Here is a 16,665-nt window from a genome sequence, read left to right on the forward strand (position 1 = left end):
TTCTGCAACAAGAGCAGACCTCTTTCCTATACAGTAAAGGCAGCCTCCCCACACCCTCTCTGAACACACAACTCTGCATCCACCACATTAGCACATACTTGCAATAAATATTGCAGAAAGCTGGCCTGCTTTGACACTCTGCACATAATTAGTGTTACCTAAATACACAATTTAGTTACCCCACAATACACAAACCGGATTTTTTTGCAGTCTACATACACTTATTTGTAATGGATGCCTTTATTTTAAGGTAACTCAGATGATCAGTATTATTCCTGGCTGCTTCCCCTCCTCGCCCCCTTATTTAATTCTAACATTAAACAGATGTTACAACAGCAGGAAAATTATACTAATGTGTCTGTGCACGTATCCTTTTTATTCCATCTTCCTGCCTGTTTTCAGAGGTTTTCAAACACAGAACTAATGGAACTCAGTAACACTGATTACATGACTTCCTCACTTACCATCTATGAGCCCATTAACTTGCATTTGATTAAAACATATTCTTTAAAAAGGCATCTAATCCTAATTGGAAAGGATGAAGATAAGGAATTCAGCATCCTCCCAGCAGTCTGTGCCAACAGCTAACCACCCTCACTGCTGAGAACAGCATGTCCTAGATCTTACAGATTTGGCTCTTGTTACTTTGATGGCAATTTTTTTTAATGATGTGAAGAAACTGATCTAAGACTTTCACTGTAAGATATTTTCTCCATCTGTCACTGATATCTAACAAGACCTCTGCTACACTTGTTAGTATTTTAAGACCCTTTTATAATCTCCACAACTATTATATTCAACTATCGGTCTCACAAGCAACATTCTTCCCTCCTCTTCATTTTAAACTGACAGAAGTAATGGTAGGGATTTTATATATATATTGTCATTGCACTAGACATTTATCTAGTAAATTCTTGTCAGAATTAGTTTTCTAGGAATTTAGAGGTTTTAGAGGTGTGGCTTGCAATATTTGTCCCTGATGTAAGAACCACCTAACCATTCTAAAATGCACTTGAAAAACAACAAATTATAAAGCAATGCAGATCAAGTTCTATGACTATTCTGTCCTCTTTACTAATGATCTGCCATACAATCCAAATGTTACGTACAGAACTCATGAGTAGTTTCACAGTTGCTCCCAGTTTGTTGATAAAAATAGTTATCTTCAGGCTTATAACCATTTCCTCTTTCCAAAATGAAGCATCATTAAAAATTGCACCTGGAAGTTTCTCACTTCTAAATATACTTAAAGTGCTTTCAAGTAACATTATACAGCATTATTTTTTAAAATCTGATTGTAGCACTAGGTAGCATAAAGACAAATGTCCTTTTTAAAAAAAAGCACGAGTATTGAACTTTTCTGACCAGGTTTCTCAGAATTATCTTTTTTAAAAGAGGAACTTATTAAAAAAAATAATTTTCATACCAGCCTGTAATATTTTAAACCTGATGTTTTAAGGACATAAACAAGACAAAAGAGTCTCTCTTCCTACAAACCTTCATTTTCCTCCAATCTGTCCTTTCTGCTTCCCTCTGTGGCATCAACTTCCCTTCAAAAACTTCTATTTTTTCTTCCAATTTACTCTGTCTTCATAGGCTACTAAGGTGAAGATTAGGAATAGGACAGCCTGAGATGCAAAAAGAAAACCTGACCCAAAAGCAGGTTGAACCTTTGGAGTGAGTTACAGTGAGCAACAAGGCAATGATGCACAGGGCAACAGTGCTAAGACAGTCCAAATACACTGTTAAAAATGAAAAAATGAACTCCTCCGTGGAAAAAGGATATGAAAATGACTAAGGACAAAAAAAGTGGGCAATATAAACAGCTCCATCTGACACCTGATATGACATATACTGCAACAATTTTGATAGCAGTACCCACAAATAACTTGCGGACTGAAGAGAAACAGGAATGTTAGCAAGGTGGTTTGTACCTTTGAGACTGTTTCACACCAGCACAGACATCGTATCAGATATTGGTTTCTCATTTCTTGCTCAAAGTACTAAAGTAAATCCTGAATCAAACACTGCATTGAGGTGTGCCACACAGTTAAATCAAATTCAGAGATGATACTTTCACAGAATGACACAAATATGAAACAAAGGAAGATGAGTATTACTTTAGTGTAACAGGGGGTATATAAGCAAAAATTAGGTAAGTTGCATTTAATTCTACAGTATCTACAACCTTATCCGAAATAGTGAAAGAATTAATCTGAAAGCTAAAGAACCTGTGACTCTTGTGATGCAAATTCTTTTATTCATATGAAAGAAGTTTATTTTTATATATGACATCCCATTGTATGTACTAAGTATTACTTCTGAATCAGCATTTGAGTATTTAAAATACTGCTACATGTAAATATCACAAACATTCTCCTGCGGCAACACCGCTCTCTCTATGTATATATGCGTATGCAATGAAGAATGTAAAATAAAAGCGATTTCAAACATATGATATATGCACCACTAAACAAGATTAAATATTGCTGCATAAATATTAATTAGTATATATTGCACCAACACACAACTTTTTATGCTCAGAAATCATCTGAGCGTGCAACCCTTCAAGAATATTCTTCCCCTCCTGCCTACCAATAGTCAAATATGTAAGTCTCTTCCCAACTCACCATATACAGCATATATGCAGTTCTAGAGATATAGCATAGAGCAGTCCTGAGATACAGTCACTTGTGTAACAAATTCAACGTTTTTAAACATTTTCTAAACATTTACATTGGGAAGCAAAGAATGTGAATCAGTCCATTCTTACACTGACTCACAATCTCCAAAAGTTGCACATTCATGTTGAAAATTACTTTGCAAATGTTTCTTAAAGTGAACCCCATAGTCTAAACAGCATGCTTTTGCGCCTACAGTACTGCAACAAGCCGTTTCAGTGCTTAGCAAAAATTTAACTTCTAAACGGACTCTCATGTTTGCTACTGCTAAAAGAGTACCTGAAAAACATGCAGTGAGAGAGTTTTGCTAAAACTATAATTCCCTGGGTCACAGGGAAAAGTTTTTCAGAAATTAAAGAAACGTGACAACTTACAAATTACAGTTTCCCACTTCAGTATCTTCAGCTGAACTTCCACTTCCTTCTTACTGAACGAACCTCAAGAAAATTATTTCTTAGATCTTGACAACATAGTAAAAATAACCAAATGCCCAGCATCCCCCCCAGACAGATAAAATCCTCTCCCCAGGTGCAAAAGAAAGCTTCACGTACCATTGACACATTCAAAGACATCACAGCACTTGCCAGGTGTTCCATCTCCACGCGAGACTATCTGAGGAACGGAGCCTGCCTCGCACATGGGGAAACCACATAAACCAGAGAGACACTCGCATCTGAAACCAAAGAACAGTAAGGAAAACTCCATAAATAAATGAAGCCACGTATAAGGGGAAAGAATAAGCAAGAGGAAAGCGGAAAGCTAGAGCACAAATTCCAGTATTTGCATATCTTAGAATCATCTTTTATTAACTTAATGACCAAGATAGCTTATCAACCTGAAGGGGTTTTTTAACCATCCAAACTTTGTTTGCTTGACCAGCAAACAAGAAAGTGGTACTGTGCAACACCAACGCTTCTCTAGTGATACATGTAAAAACATAGAAAACTGTAGTTCCAGATTGTTTGAAAATAATTGTATTCTCCAGACTTGCAAAATTAGGCTTCTCCAACCCTCTCTGAAAAATCAAAACTGGTGAAACACTCATAGCAGTAAATGCACCCATTCATTAGGAAACCATATTCTGCCCAGTTTTATATAGGGAATAATTAAAGAGAAAGGAAAACAATGCAGAATCATTAAATCTAAGCCAAATGAAAAAAATTGCAGGTTCTCTTTTGGTTTTTGATGGTGCTGCCCTCAGTTTGTGGAGGGGCAATCAATTACATGAGAAGCTAGGAAGTTAGGTATATTAAATACTGTGGTTAGTTTTAGAGATTGGATCATTCTAAAACAAGTATTTTCTCCATGTAAGTAGTACTTATTTGCTTATTTAAGAAAACAGCCTTAAGTGCTGGAAGACATAAAATGTAGATAAACAATAGTCATGTTTGTTTCCAGATTCTTTGCTTTATGATTAACATAATAGTTTAAAAGTCAAACACTTAAGACTTTTGATAAATTATATTTAACAGAGTTCTTATCCAGAACAATGGGCACATTCTAAGGATAAGCAGCGATGATTCAATAAAATGCAAGACAAAAGGAACAAAGAGAAATATGCAAAAATCACAGCTGAGAAACTTCATGGAATAGCACTTAAGTTGTTCTTAAAAAAAAAAATCTGTGATTTTCAATTGAAAAAACTTGTAGATTAATTTAACATACTAGAAATACACATGAATTTTAAAAGGAAAAAAACTCAGCAGAAGATCCTGTAATTAGGAATTAAAAAAAATAAAAATAAGAACTCCATTTGGAATACTTAAAATATTTGAAATAGTTATTAACAAGACAACTGCCACATTAAACCACCCATTAGTAAAAAGCATCATTAGTACTTAATGCATTTGCTTATTCTTTATGCTTAAAAGCAAGAAGTTTGGTTCTCCTCTACCATGCATGTCTCCTTAATTGCCCAACCACCATTTTATCTCAGACCAGTGTTCAATGAATGAGGAAGAGCCACCTCTCAACAGGCAGGGTTTTAATATATCTCCCTTTAACCTTGGTGTTAGATAACATTGTTATATTCTCCACCAAAAGGTATTACTCAAAAGGAAGTTTGCAAGAAGAAATACAAGTAAAGTCAAGGAATCTCACAAACATTTATTATACTGTCTGAAAAGGATTCTTAAAAGACCGCATTATAGCAGCTTGTTACTACAAGGGGATAAATGAGTCAATAAAAGGAAGATACTGGGGAGCGGGGGGCGGGGGTAGGGAGAGAAAAAAGAATACCTCTAGCAATCAGCAAAAAAGAGCAATTAGCACTGTCAGGTTCAAGGAATTTGTACCTTAACCCAACTAGCAGACATGACTTTGGAACATGCTTTTCCTTTGTGAGAAGAATGAAACGCAGAAATAAGTGCCTACGTATTACTAAAGACGTAAGAAAAAAAAATCTTTTAAAACATATATATAAATAATTGGGTTAGCATGGCAAGGTTTTGGTAGTGGGGGGGGGCTACAGGGGTGGCATGCACAAGAAGCTGCTGGAAGCTTCCCCTATGTCCGACAGAGCCAATGCCAGCCGGCTCCAAGACAGACCCACTGCTGGCCAAGGCCAAACCCATCAGCGACAGTGGTAGCACCGCTGTGATAACAGATTTAAGAAGGGGGAAAAAAAAATAACAAACTGCGCAATTGCAGCTGGAGAGAGGAGTGAGAACATGTAAGAGAAACAACCCTGCAGACCCCCAGGTCAGAGAAGAAGGACGGGGAGGAGGTGCTCCAGGCGCTGGAGCAGGGATTCCCCTGCAGCCCCTGGTGAAGCCCATGGTGAGGCAGGCTGTCCCCCAGCCCAGGGAGGTCCACAGTGGAGCAGATATCCACCTGCAGCCCGGGGAGGACCCCACGCTGGAGCAGGTGGGTTCCCAAAGGAGGCTGTGACCCCGTGGGAACCCCGCGCTGCAGCAGGCTCCTGGCAGGACCTGCGGATCTGTGGAGAGAGGAGCCCACGCTGGAGCAGGTTTGCTGGCAGGACTTGTGACCCTGTGGGGGACCCACGCTGGAGCAGTTTGTGAAGGACTGCAGCCTGTGGGAAGGACTCACGTGGGAGAAGTTCGTGGAGGACTGTCTCCCGTGGGAGGGACCCCACACTGCAGCAGAGGAAGAGTGTGAGGAGTCCTGCCCCTGAGGAGGAAGGAGCAGCAGAGACAAGGTGTGATGAACTGACCATAAGCCTCATTCCCCGTTCCCCTGTGCCGCTGGGGTTTGGGGGTCGGTAGGGAATTTGCGAGTGAAGCTGTACCCGGGAAGAAGGGAGGGGTGGAAGGAAAGTGTTGTAAGATTTGTTTTTATTTCTCATTATCCCACCCTGATTTGACTGGTAATAAATTAAATTAATTTTTCCCCAAGTCAAGTCTGTTTTGCCCATGATGGTAAGTGGCAAGAGATCTCTCTCTGTCCTGATCTCGACCCACGAGCCTTTTGTTATATTTTCTCTCCCCTGTCCAGCTGAGGAGTGATAGAGCGGCTTTGGTGGGCACCTGGTGTCCAGCCAGGGTCAACCCACCACAATACAAAAAAAACAAGTACAGACACAATCTGAAAGCAGTATTAAAAGCCTAGATAAAAATACTAGGTTTCACTTCAACCACCCTATATTCGACATCCCGATAACCTCTGGGAAAATAGGTAGATCAAACTTCATAAAAATTCACAAGCCTTTCACAGAGAAAATGGCACATGTGATGGAAATATAGTTGTGGACCTTGATTTTCCAATTCTCATGAGCTGAAATTACCATTCTTAGTTTTATCTCCTTCACAATACGGTTTTTCAGACATGCCTGTATCTTCTGTATTCTTTGCCTCACATTCATTATCACTGATGATTTGAGTTGCAGGAGAACATTAAATAATTAGATTAGTAACTTGTACTTCTGCCCTCTCATATTCTTCCCAATCAACTGCTTAAAAAAAACCAACCCAAAACCTCAAAACAAAAAAAACCACAACAAAACACAAAACCAGACAATAAAAAAAACTTGAATTGCCAGATTAAATAACTTAAGATAGGACAATCTTCCAGAAAAAGGGCTGAAAAAGATGTTTAAAAGACTGGTGGGAGCCAATGTTCCTTTCTGCAGAAAATTATCCCTCCCATTCAGAGTAATCAAAGCTTCACATACTCGTTCACAGTGTAAGCAAACAAAACCCCACCGTCCAAAATTTTATAAATTCACTTCCCCCATTTGGTTAAAAACCAATCCATGCATAGGAGAATGTCAAAGTAGCAAATGGTCTCAGATGGACTTTTAAATAGTCTGCATTCTTTTCAGCCAGCTGTGCTAGGAAAACCTTTGACCATCATCCAAGCTATTAGCATGGAAAACATTGTTTTGGAGACAGAAGTCTTTCAGGAAGAAACCCAAGGAATTCTGGTAGCCAAGGACAGCTGTTGCACCGCCAAAACAACAACATCTGGAAATCTGGAATAAGTGATCCCATTCTCAGTAAGAGAACAAAATATGAGTTTTATAGTACTCGATTTTTCTGAAGCACCTTTTGGAGCAGAAGAACAGATGGAAGAGTAGTCCGGCTCTGTGGTCTATCACAGGCAGCTATCTACCTGCAGGGTGTGTGTACCTTAGCCTTGGTATTGAGCCTTAGGTTTGAAGAAGTTTAGCAGGCCAGATAGTGGTAAGCCTGTTGATAGTGGCCATGGTCCTTCTCAAAATAATTTCTATAAAATTTAGCTCCTCAGACTGCTGATCAGTAAGGTAAAATGTTGCTTATGAGCTGCTCCCTCTATAACTATAACTTGCCTAAGGAAAACAGACACAGCAGAAGTTACTACAAGGAAAACTTCTGAAAGAAGAGACAACTTTACACGTCACCTTCTCTCTTTACACAGCCTGCAGAGACACCACTGCAACATCAAATAGCATGGTGGCAGGTCAGTGCTTGAGGTACTGAGAAGCTGGCACTCAGTATCTGTGCCCCCCCCCCCCCCCCTTATTAATAAAGGCTCTAAAGAAACACTTCTCTTGGGATGTTGTACCATAACAGCACTCAAGTCATGAAGAACATGTTCTTTTAACAAGGAAGAACAGTCCTGTAAGAGAGTACAATGTCCCCTAAGATGGCCCAGAAATAAAAAAAAAAAAGGGAATCAAACAGTCATGCAAGAGACTTCATGGACTGCAGCCTGAAAAGGTGGTGGGATTGCCTGGAAGGAACCAAATATCCCAAGTAAGAAGTCAGCTGTACTGAAATTTTGAAAATACAGCATCAACCTGACTGCTAAAAGGAATTGTCTCCAGTTCTGCAGGTTAAAAAAAGAAAAAAAAAAGTAATAACAACAACCACCCTAGAAATTTCAACAACTGAGCAAAGGAAGCTTCAGTATATAAAGAACCAGAAACAAGATGATGTTCATTAACCAATGCTGTGTGGACTAAGGAAGGTAACTGCTTCAGTAATATAAATGGCCTGATTTTTAATTTCAGTTTTTAAGTTCTTCAAAACAGAAATAATTCTATTACTTGTTTCTTTTATGTTTGAGGGTTTTTTTTCTTTTATATCATAATTTTCCTTTTTCCTTTATGTCACCAAAAGCACAAAAAGGAAGAAGGAAAAAAAATTTTAAAATTAAATGGATTAGTTTTAAATGACAATTTTTATTTAAAATCTAATTATCTTGGTTCATTTACTTCTGCTATTGAAACAGATGAAAAGAGAGAAGGTTTGCTTAGCCTCAGAAAAGCTGTTTTGATAGTAGGATCAAAAGATTTCTCTAGACACAAGGCATAATGGCTATGAAAATGAGAACGGGCACTCTGGAAGAAAGATTTAGTACCAGTGAATGGGAAGGTTGGGGCGGGGATGTGTTGAGGAGAGGGATATTTATTTTGAGGATCAAAACAAAATTAAGTCTAGAGAATTAAGACTACTGAAAAGCATTCCTGAAACATACATCACATTCCTGTGGAGATATTATCACAGTCCTCCTGTTTTTCCTTGCAGGAATCTAATACAATTTGCATCAACATTATTAGCACTTATGTTACATAAATGTAGTAGAGAAAACTCCCACAGATCCATTAATAATACAAACACTTAAGGATACTGTAAAACAAGGAATTTTCAGAATAGAACTCCCAGCATTATCAAAGCTTGATGAACTAGTGGCAAGGAAAAGAGATTAAATGCAAGACCCTCTGTATCATCAAGCACAGGGTATAAGAGATGACAACAAAGTGAAATATTAACATAGTCATTAAACCAGTGAAGCCACTTGAACAGTGAAACACTTGAAGCCACGATGTAAGCTAAGTAGGCAAGATGATGAGTTTTAAACCGGTTAAGCTACAGCTTAAGGAATCAACCAAATGCTAGTCTTAAGAAAAGATAAATTCCAGTCCTACACAGAAAGTGACACTGCCAGCAAAGACAAAGCTCTTGGGACACCTTCATCTAAGACGTTTGGCTATAATTTTCCTAAATCTTCAGACATACAGAATGGAGAGTTTTCACCCACAAGTTCAGGGTCAGTGTTTCATGCATTTTGCATTTTCAGTTTTAAAGATATGATTAAGCAAGTCAGTAATGAAAATATTCCTTTTTCCTGGAAAGCTTTTAGTATTTTATTCTGGAGATCAATAATAAAGCTGTAGAAAGAGACAGCAGAACAACTGTGGAAGCCGTATGTAACAATTATCAGACCATTCCCAAATGCTCTAAAGTTTTGCATCATTTCTGTATGAACTGACTCACATGGAAGTTCTTCCTATTTTAATTCTCCAGGGGGTTTACTTATCAAGAAATCAAAGCTAGTGTGCTTCCAAGTAAGAATGCCCTTCTAAAATCCTGGATATCGTTACAAACAGATACCCAATATATTAGTGCATTTTTCCATGATTATAGTAATCTTTATACAGAGGGAACATTTAAATATTACAAAAGACAACTATCCAGCTTTTAATCAAAGATACATTGATTAAATGAAAGGGAATTGGGTTTGTGCATCTTTTACATATTATAGTGTTAGGGAATAGCAAACATGCTAAGCAAGGGAAAAAGTCATAAAATCAGCATTCTCATCAAATAGATTATCATCTTTCCAAGGCTTATTAGAATCCAAAGAGTTCATTTGACTAAAAGACTTGATTTCATCCTTTGAACTGGTCTTTTTCCCAGAGGGATGAGATGGGAAAAGAGGACAGTCACAAAATAGTCATGCCATGGAACCAGCAGGCATACAACAACTGGCCAAGTGTACTGACTTTTTCAAGTACACTGATATATGTACAGACCCTTTGGAATTCATCAGTATATGAAATAAAATACAATATAAACCATTATATCTAACCCTGCATTTTTCTCATATTTTGCCATACCAGCTTATATTTCTGTTGAAGATCTGTTTTTTACCACTATGTACCTCAGTTACTCTTTCCTTAGGTTTATCAGCCTCACTCTTCATAATATCACAAACATTTCAAAACCAAATATAAGACATTACTTAGGATGTTATACAAATGTTAGTTATCTGATATTATAAGAATCTATTTCTTTTCTTATTTCACTACTTTTTAATGAGGAATTATAAATACCTGATCCTCTTACAAATAAAACACAATTCCTAAAAACTTCAGGTCAAAAAAAGTCACTTACAAATAATAGTTTTATATGTAATTCACTAACTTCAATATTCCTGTAACTCCAAACTTTCTTACTCCTGAATGACACATCTCCCTCAAACTAAGCCATCAGGGATGGCTTTGCCACAAGGAAACCAAAAAACCCCAAAACCAACAACAACCTCCCCCAAACACACTGTTGTTTAATTTGATTGTTTAATTTGATGTCCACTCTTTCTTCTCTGAAAGAAAAAAAAAAACCAATAATTATTCCATATTTAGCTTTTCCATGCCATTCATGGTATTAAACACCTTTCTCATACCCCTGTACAAGTTTAGGAAGGATAATCATAGAATCACAGAATAGTTTGGGTTGGAAGGGAACTTTAAAGGCCATCTAGTCCACCCCCCGCTGCAATAAGCAGGGACATCTTCAACCAGATCAGGTTGCTCAGAACTCCATCCAGTCTGACCTTGAACGTTTCCAGGGATGGGGCATCAACCACCTCTCTAGGCAACCTGCTCCAGTGTTTCACCACCCTCATTCTAACAAATTTCTTCCTTATATCTAGTCTAAATCTACCCTCTTTTAGTTTAAAACCATTACCCCTTGTCCTATAACAACAGGCCCTGCTAAAAGGTTTGGCCCCATGTTTCTTATAGGACTCCTTTAAGTACTGAAAGGTTGCAGTAAGGTCTCCCCAGAGCCTTCTGTTCTCCAGGCTGAACAACACCAACTCTCTCAGCCTGTCTTCATAGGAGAGGTGTTCCAGCCCCCTGATCATCTTCATGGCCCTCCTGTGGACCCGCTCCAACAGGTCCATGTCTTTCTTGTGCTGAGGGCCCCAGAGCTGGACGCAGTACTGCAGGTGGGGACTCACCAGAGCAGAGTAGAGGGACAGAATCACCCCCCTCAACCTGCTGGCCATGCTGCTTTTGGTGCAGCCTGGGATAGTGTTGGCTTTCTGGGCTGCAAACACACATTGCCAGCTCATGTCCAGCTTTTCATCCACCAGTACCCCCAAGTCCTTCTCCTCAGGGCTACTCTCAATCCTTTCATCCCCTAGTCTATATTTATACTGGGGGTTGTGCTGACCCAGGTGCAAGACCTTGCACTTGGCCTTGTTGAACCTCATGAAATTTACATGGGCCCATGTTTCGAGCTTGTCCAGGTCCCTCTGGATGGCATCCCATCCCTCAGGCATGTCAACCGCACCGCTCAGCTTGGTGTCATCTGCAAACTTGCTGAGGGTGCGCTCGATCCCACTATGTCATTGATGAAGATGTTAAACAATACTGGTGCCTATGTGGACCGCTGAGGGACACCACTTGTCACCAATCTCCATCTAGACAGGGAGCCATTGACCACTACCCTCTGGACGTGACCATCCAAACAATTCCTCATCCACCAAACAGTCCACCCATCAAATCCGTATCTCTCCAATTTAGAGAGAAGGATGTTGTGGGGCTCTGTGTCAAAGGCCTTACAGAAGTCCAGATAGATAACATCAGTGGACAAGGGAGGAGCTATGGATGTAGTCACTCCATCACAGAAGGACACCAGGTTGGTCAGGCAGGACTTGCCCTTGGTGAAGCCATGCTGGCTGTCTCAAATCACACCCCTGTCCTCCATGTGCCTTAGCATAGCTTCTAGGAGGATCTGTTCCATGATCTTCCCAGACACAGAGGTGAGGCTGACAGGTTGGTAGTTCCCAGGCTCCTCCTTTCTACCCTTTTTAAAAATGGGTGCAGAGTTTCCCTTTATTCCGGTCACCAGGGACTTCACCTGACTGTCATGACTTTTCAAGTGTCATGGAGAGTGGCTTGGCAACTACCTCAGCCAATTCCCTCAGGACTCTGGGATGCTCCTCATCAGGTCCCATAGACTTACGTATGTTCAGGTTCCTCAGGTGGTCATGAACCTGATCTTCTCTTACAGTGGGAGGGGACTTTGCTCCCCCAGTCTCTGCCTTGCGGTCCATCCTCTTGAAAGGTTGCCAGTGAAGACTGAGGCAAAAAAGTTGAGTACCTCAGCCTTCTTGTCCATTGTTACCAGTTTGCTAATTGTGTTCATTGCAGGGGTACGCTTTCTTTGACCTTCCTTTTCTAGCTGACACACTTGTAGAAGCCCTTCTTACTATTCTTTGCATCCCTTGCCAAGTTCAGCTCCAGCCGTGCCTTGGAGCTCCAGCCACGCCTTGGATAAATTGACTAAGACTCTGAGAACTGTTCCATGCTGTTTTCATATGAGACATGCCAGAAAGCAAACTGTCCAGAAGGGGCAAACATGACCTTCCTAAAAATGTGGCAAACCATTACATAATCATTTAGCTTCTGAATTTATTCCATTATGGACTAAATTTAAAAACGAGGCCAGAAGATTGTTCCAGAATCCCAGTGTTTCTGAAACGAAACAACTCCATTCAATTAGTGAGACCTTTTCCAGGTAGTAGGAACCATGTATGCAAGAACTGTAACCCTTTCCTAGAAACAAGATTCTTGAAATTCCACCAATGACATTTTAAGGAAGAGTAGTGAGAAACTACTTACTATTTTAAAACAGTCCATAACCTTCAGTTCCACTTTTTAAATATTAAATAATTTAAGAAGGAAAAAAGGAAACAGTGATTTGTGGCTGCTGAAGTCTAACACAATGTTTCCTGCTATTTTCTAGAGGAAACAACTTCAAAATCTTTTGATATAACCTCAATAATGCTAATATCTTCTGCTCCGAGTACAGTTGGAAACTGCTGGGAAATTCTCATGTCTACTTCCCTTCTAAAATGCAAGCATCCAAGGGATAATTTTATTGCTTTATTATGTACGTAGGTCTCCCTAGGCATCTGTGCAGTTGTGAGTTTGAAGACAACTATCAAAGACATTACTGATCTCTGTGATAGAAACAGAAATTTGCCTGTTTTGATCAGAAATTATTCTGAACTAAATCACCTATACAATTTCCAAACAAGTTAAGAGCTGATTAAGTAGAAGAAATGGAAGAAAATAAGAGTGGAAAGTCTTGCAGGGAGGAGGGAGAGCAACATTCGGAGTGATCAAGGTATACGCTAATTCTTAGAGTGACAACCAAACCCAAAAATTTCTAACAGAAAGATATGCCTACCAGCTTATTATAAATCGAAAGAGTTCAAACACTAGCTTGCTTGTCAAGAATGAAAACAAACCCGATTTCTATAGACACTACAACCTCATACTACTTCCAAGCATAAAACACCATCTAAAAGTAGATAAAATTAAGAGTTAATTTCATTTATCTGAGTTAAAATTTCTTCTTAACAATGAAGGAGTAAATATACCATTAATATAGCACATGGTCAGATTAAAGTACTACATATACTTTTCCATAAAAACTCACAGATAAAAAAAGGAAGGTGCTTGCATAACTATGATCAATACTTCTTCTCCCTGTCCAAATGCTGGGTTTTTTTGCTTATGGGTAATGTGCTCCTTCCTTTAGGCAGCATTGTCTTAAAAGGTTTTGCAATTCAATACTCCCTAGGAGTTGGTGGAAGAGCATGGATGTGTATTTTTAACTTATACAATACAGGTGCAAAAAGCTGATCTTATGAAAGATGCAAGCAGGGACTCCTATATTTACAACATCTTACAGCTTCTGCTGCAGAAGGTTTACTTGCTATTTCTTCTGAAAATGTTCTCATGTTTCCTCTCTTTGTTAGAGGTCTCTGACAGTCAGAAGTCAGCCATCAGGCTCCAGAAATGCTTGTGTTTTAAGAGCTTCTGTTCCAAGTTTTATTGAGATGGCTTTAAAAACAAAACTAAACTAAACTAAACCCCAAAACCACCCAATCCCCCAAAACTTATCTTTTTCTCATTTGTGGACTTCAGGAAAATATGGTTACTTGCCAAAACAACCCACATCGTGAGGCTGGATGCCAAGGCAACAATAACTATCATCACACTGAGAACATCTAGGAATTGCTGAGGCAGCTGTAGTAAAGCAGGAAGAAGGGGACTGCCTGAACTTTGAGTTCAGCAATTCATTATATCTCCTGGAAAACCAACATGAAGAAGATGGACATGGAGCATGGGTCACCTATAAAGGTCACACAAGTGCCCTTTTATCCTTGCTCTTTGTGGATATTCAGTACAGTGCAGTCTCTAAACAGGACTGAATACTACTTTCTCACTTAGCAGACCTGAATGAAGAAAAATGGTTTTCCTGGGAAAACTATTTGCTGTTTCCTAAATTTTGAGGCTTTCTCTTTAAAGACTAAAACACATGAAAATGCCTAAACACTTATTTCCAGATATTATGAAACTTCACAAAATTGCAGTGTTCTATTTTAGCCTTTTCATCAACTGTTAAAACAAACAAAACCCTATTACAAGCCTGAGCTTGACGTGGGATGGGTTCAACTGGCATCAATGTAGACCTTTCCTTCAATACAAAACCCACCTCTTCAGTAAGGAACAGAGTCTCCAATTCAACACCAAGTGTTACACCATGGTACTGGATGGTACAGATGTACTTGAGATGGCCAGGTGGTCTACTAGAGTTAGACTACAGGAGGAACAACTTGAGGAAGTTGGCCATGACAGCTAGAAACCAGAGTTTCTAAGACGCTGATGAAAGAACTGAAGGAATAGTAAAGCTTCTGCAGAACCCTTAACATGCTTTTGTTAGATCTTTGGTCCAACTACCCTGGTTACTAGAAGTCAGGCCCTGAATAGAAATCTCAGGAAGATACAGGTGCTTGGATTTGTATTTGATCTTACCAGTTCCAGCTAAATTTTCCTTTAACAAAAAATGGGATCTACAACCATTTTCTCTGGGATACCATTTCTTGAGGATGAGGTGGGTGGAGGAGAAGGATCTAAAATTCTAGAACAAATATAAGGGAGACCTCTGTACCAGCAAAAATTGCTTAGGAGAGGTGACTGGTACAGGGGGGAAAGAGAACAAATTTTACGTCCTGGGAAATCATGACTGCCCTGTAAAGGAGGTTGGGAAAAAAAAGAAGTGGTGAATCCTGCACTGAACACCCAAACAATGTATCATAGAATTAAGGCCTTCCAAATACAGGAAGACCTAAGAAAAGAATCTAGACAAACATGCAAGAATCATGTCATATTTTGATAAGGAACGACGTAGAAAAGATCTGGCCCAGCCAAGCAGCTAAGAACAATGAACAGAAAGGGTGTACACTACCCCTCCTATTGAGTAGGATAGATGCAAAGGTAATACCTCTACAGATGGTATTGGAAGAAAAACATTATCCAACTAGCTGTGCATGGGTACTCTCAAATATAATGCAAATATAAATTGGTAATAGCTTAAAAGAGAGCTTACAACTATAGACTTCCCAATTATGATTCTGGTGGCTGCCATAAAATGAGAAGAAAAGAACTGTGCTGGCTTATGTGTAGCTGCCACTAGGATTCCCTAGACACTGTTGTAACACGAACTACAGCATATCGGCTGGTAGGTCTAATGCCATGACAGGTTGCGGACACAACAGACGATACAATGACAACAGGTCCAAGTGTCATAAAAGGGGATAAAGTACATTAAAAACAATTGCTTACTGGGCAAAGTAATCTAGAAGGATAACAAAATAATAAATAAATTTAAATGACCTCTGAAGGCATGTGATTTTTTGCATAAACAGCTGCCACAGGACCTCTGTTTCAGTTCACTAACATGAAAGGACAGCACAGTTGACTTAACGGATATATACAAGTCTTCTGAAAAAGAAAAAGTGAAACTGCTAATGATGAATTTTTCAAGTGGCATCTATAGTCTGCCTAAGACAGCAAAAAGTTTTATTAGAAACAAAAGACTACAAACAATAGAACAGGTAATTTCTTTGTTTGGAATCAAAAACAATTCAGTAATGGTATACAAAATTTAGATACTCTCTAATATAAACTGCTACGATTCCTTAATGTCTTTAGAACTGCTAAATGAAGCACACTCATGTTAAAAATATCTTAGTACAGGACAGATACAAAAGAGTGTTTTCTTAATTTAATAGATTATTCTGAAAGGGAAGCATGTTTTTGTAAATTTACTCTTTTCCCTACTATTTCATCCCTTGAAAGGTAATTTTCTTAATTAAATACGACAATAAAATCTGGTTTTGTACTGTTCTAAGTTGTATTCAATTTCTATCCAAATATAGCTTAACATAAACCTTGGGTAAATAAATTATTTGCTACTACATCAAAGTATTAAATTTTTATACAGCTCAAGAAAATGAATAAGTATTTAAGAACTGGGGGTTGGGGGGGGGGCACACAGCTGGGCTGTTTTCTAAGCAAAGCTGTACGTTTGGGGAAAACAAAATGCACATATAAATTTCCCCTCCGACCCTCCAACAGGACTGAGTAGGTGATTACAACGTAAAAGAATATTTTACT

The 16,665-nt window shown here is 38.9% G+C and overlaps 1 protein-coding gene across 1 annotated transcript in view; it reads right to left on the bottom strand.

Annotated features, from left to right (window-relative positions):
* The window catches only part of CRIM1 (cysteine rich transmembrane BMP regulator 1), a 202,716-nt gene that overhangs the window by 80,629 nt on the left and 105,422 nt on the right, over positions 1-16,665 (bottom strand). The window contains exon 5 of the mRNA XM_069800536.1: positions 3,233-3,354. Coding sequence (XP_069656637.1) covers positions 3,233-3,354 — 122 coding nt within the window. The remainder of the gene's footprint in view (positions 1-3,232; positions 3,355-16,665) is intronic.

This window comes from Haliaeetus albicilla, chromosome 13, assembly GCF_947461875.1.
Source record: "Haliaeetus albicilla chromosome 13, bHalAlb1.1, whole genome shotgun sequence".
In the NCBI taxonomy this organism is placed as follows: Eukaryota; Metazoa; Chordata; class Aves; order Accipitriformes; family Accipitridae; genus Haliaeetus; species Haliaeetus albicilla.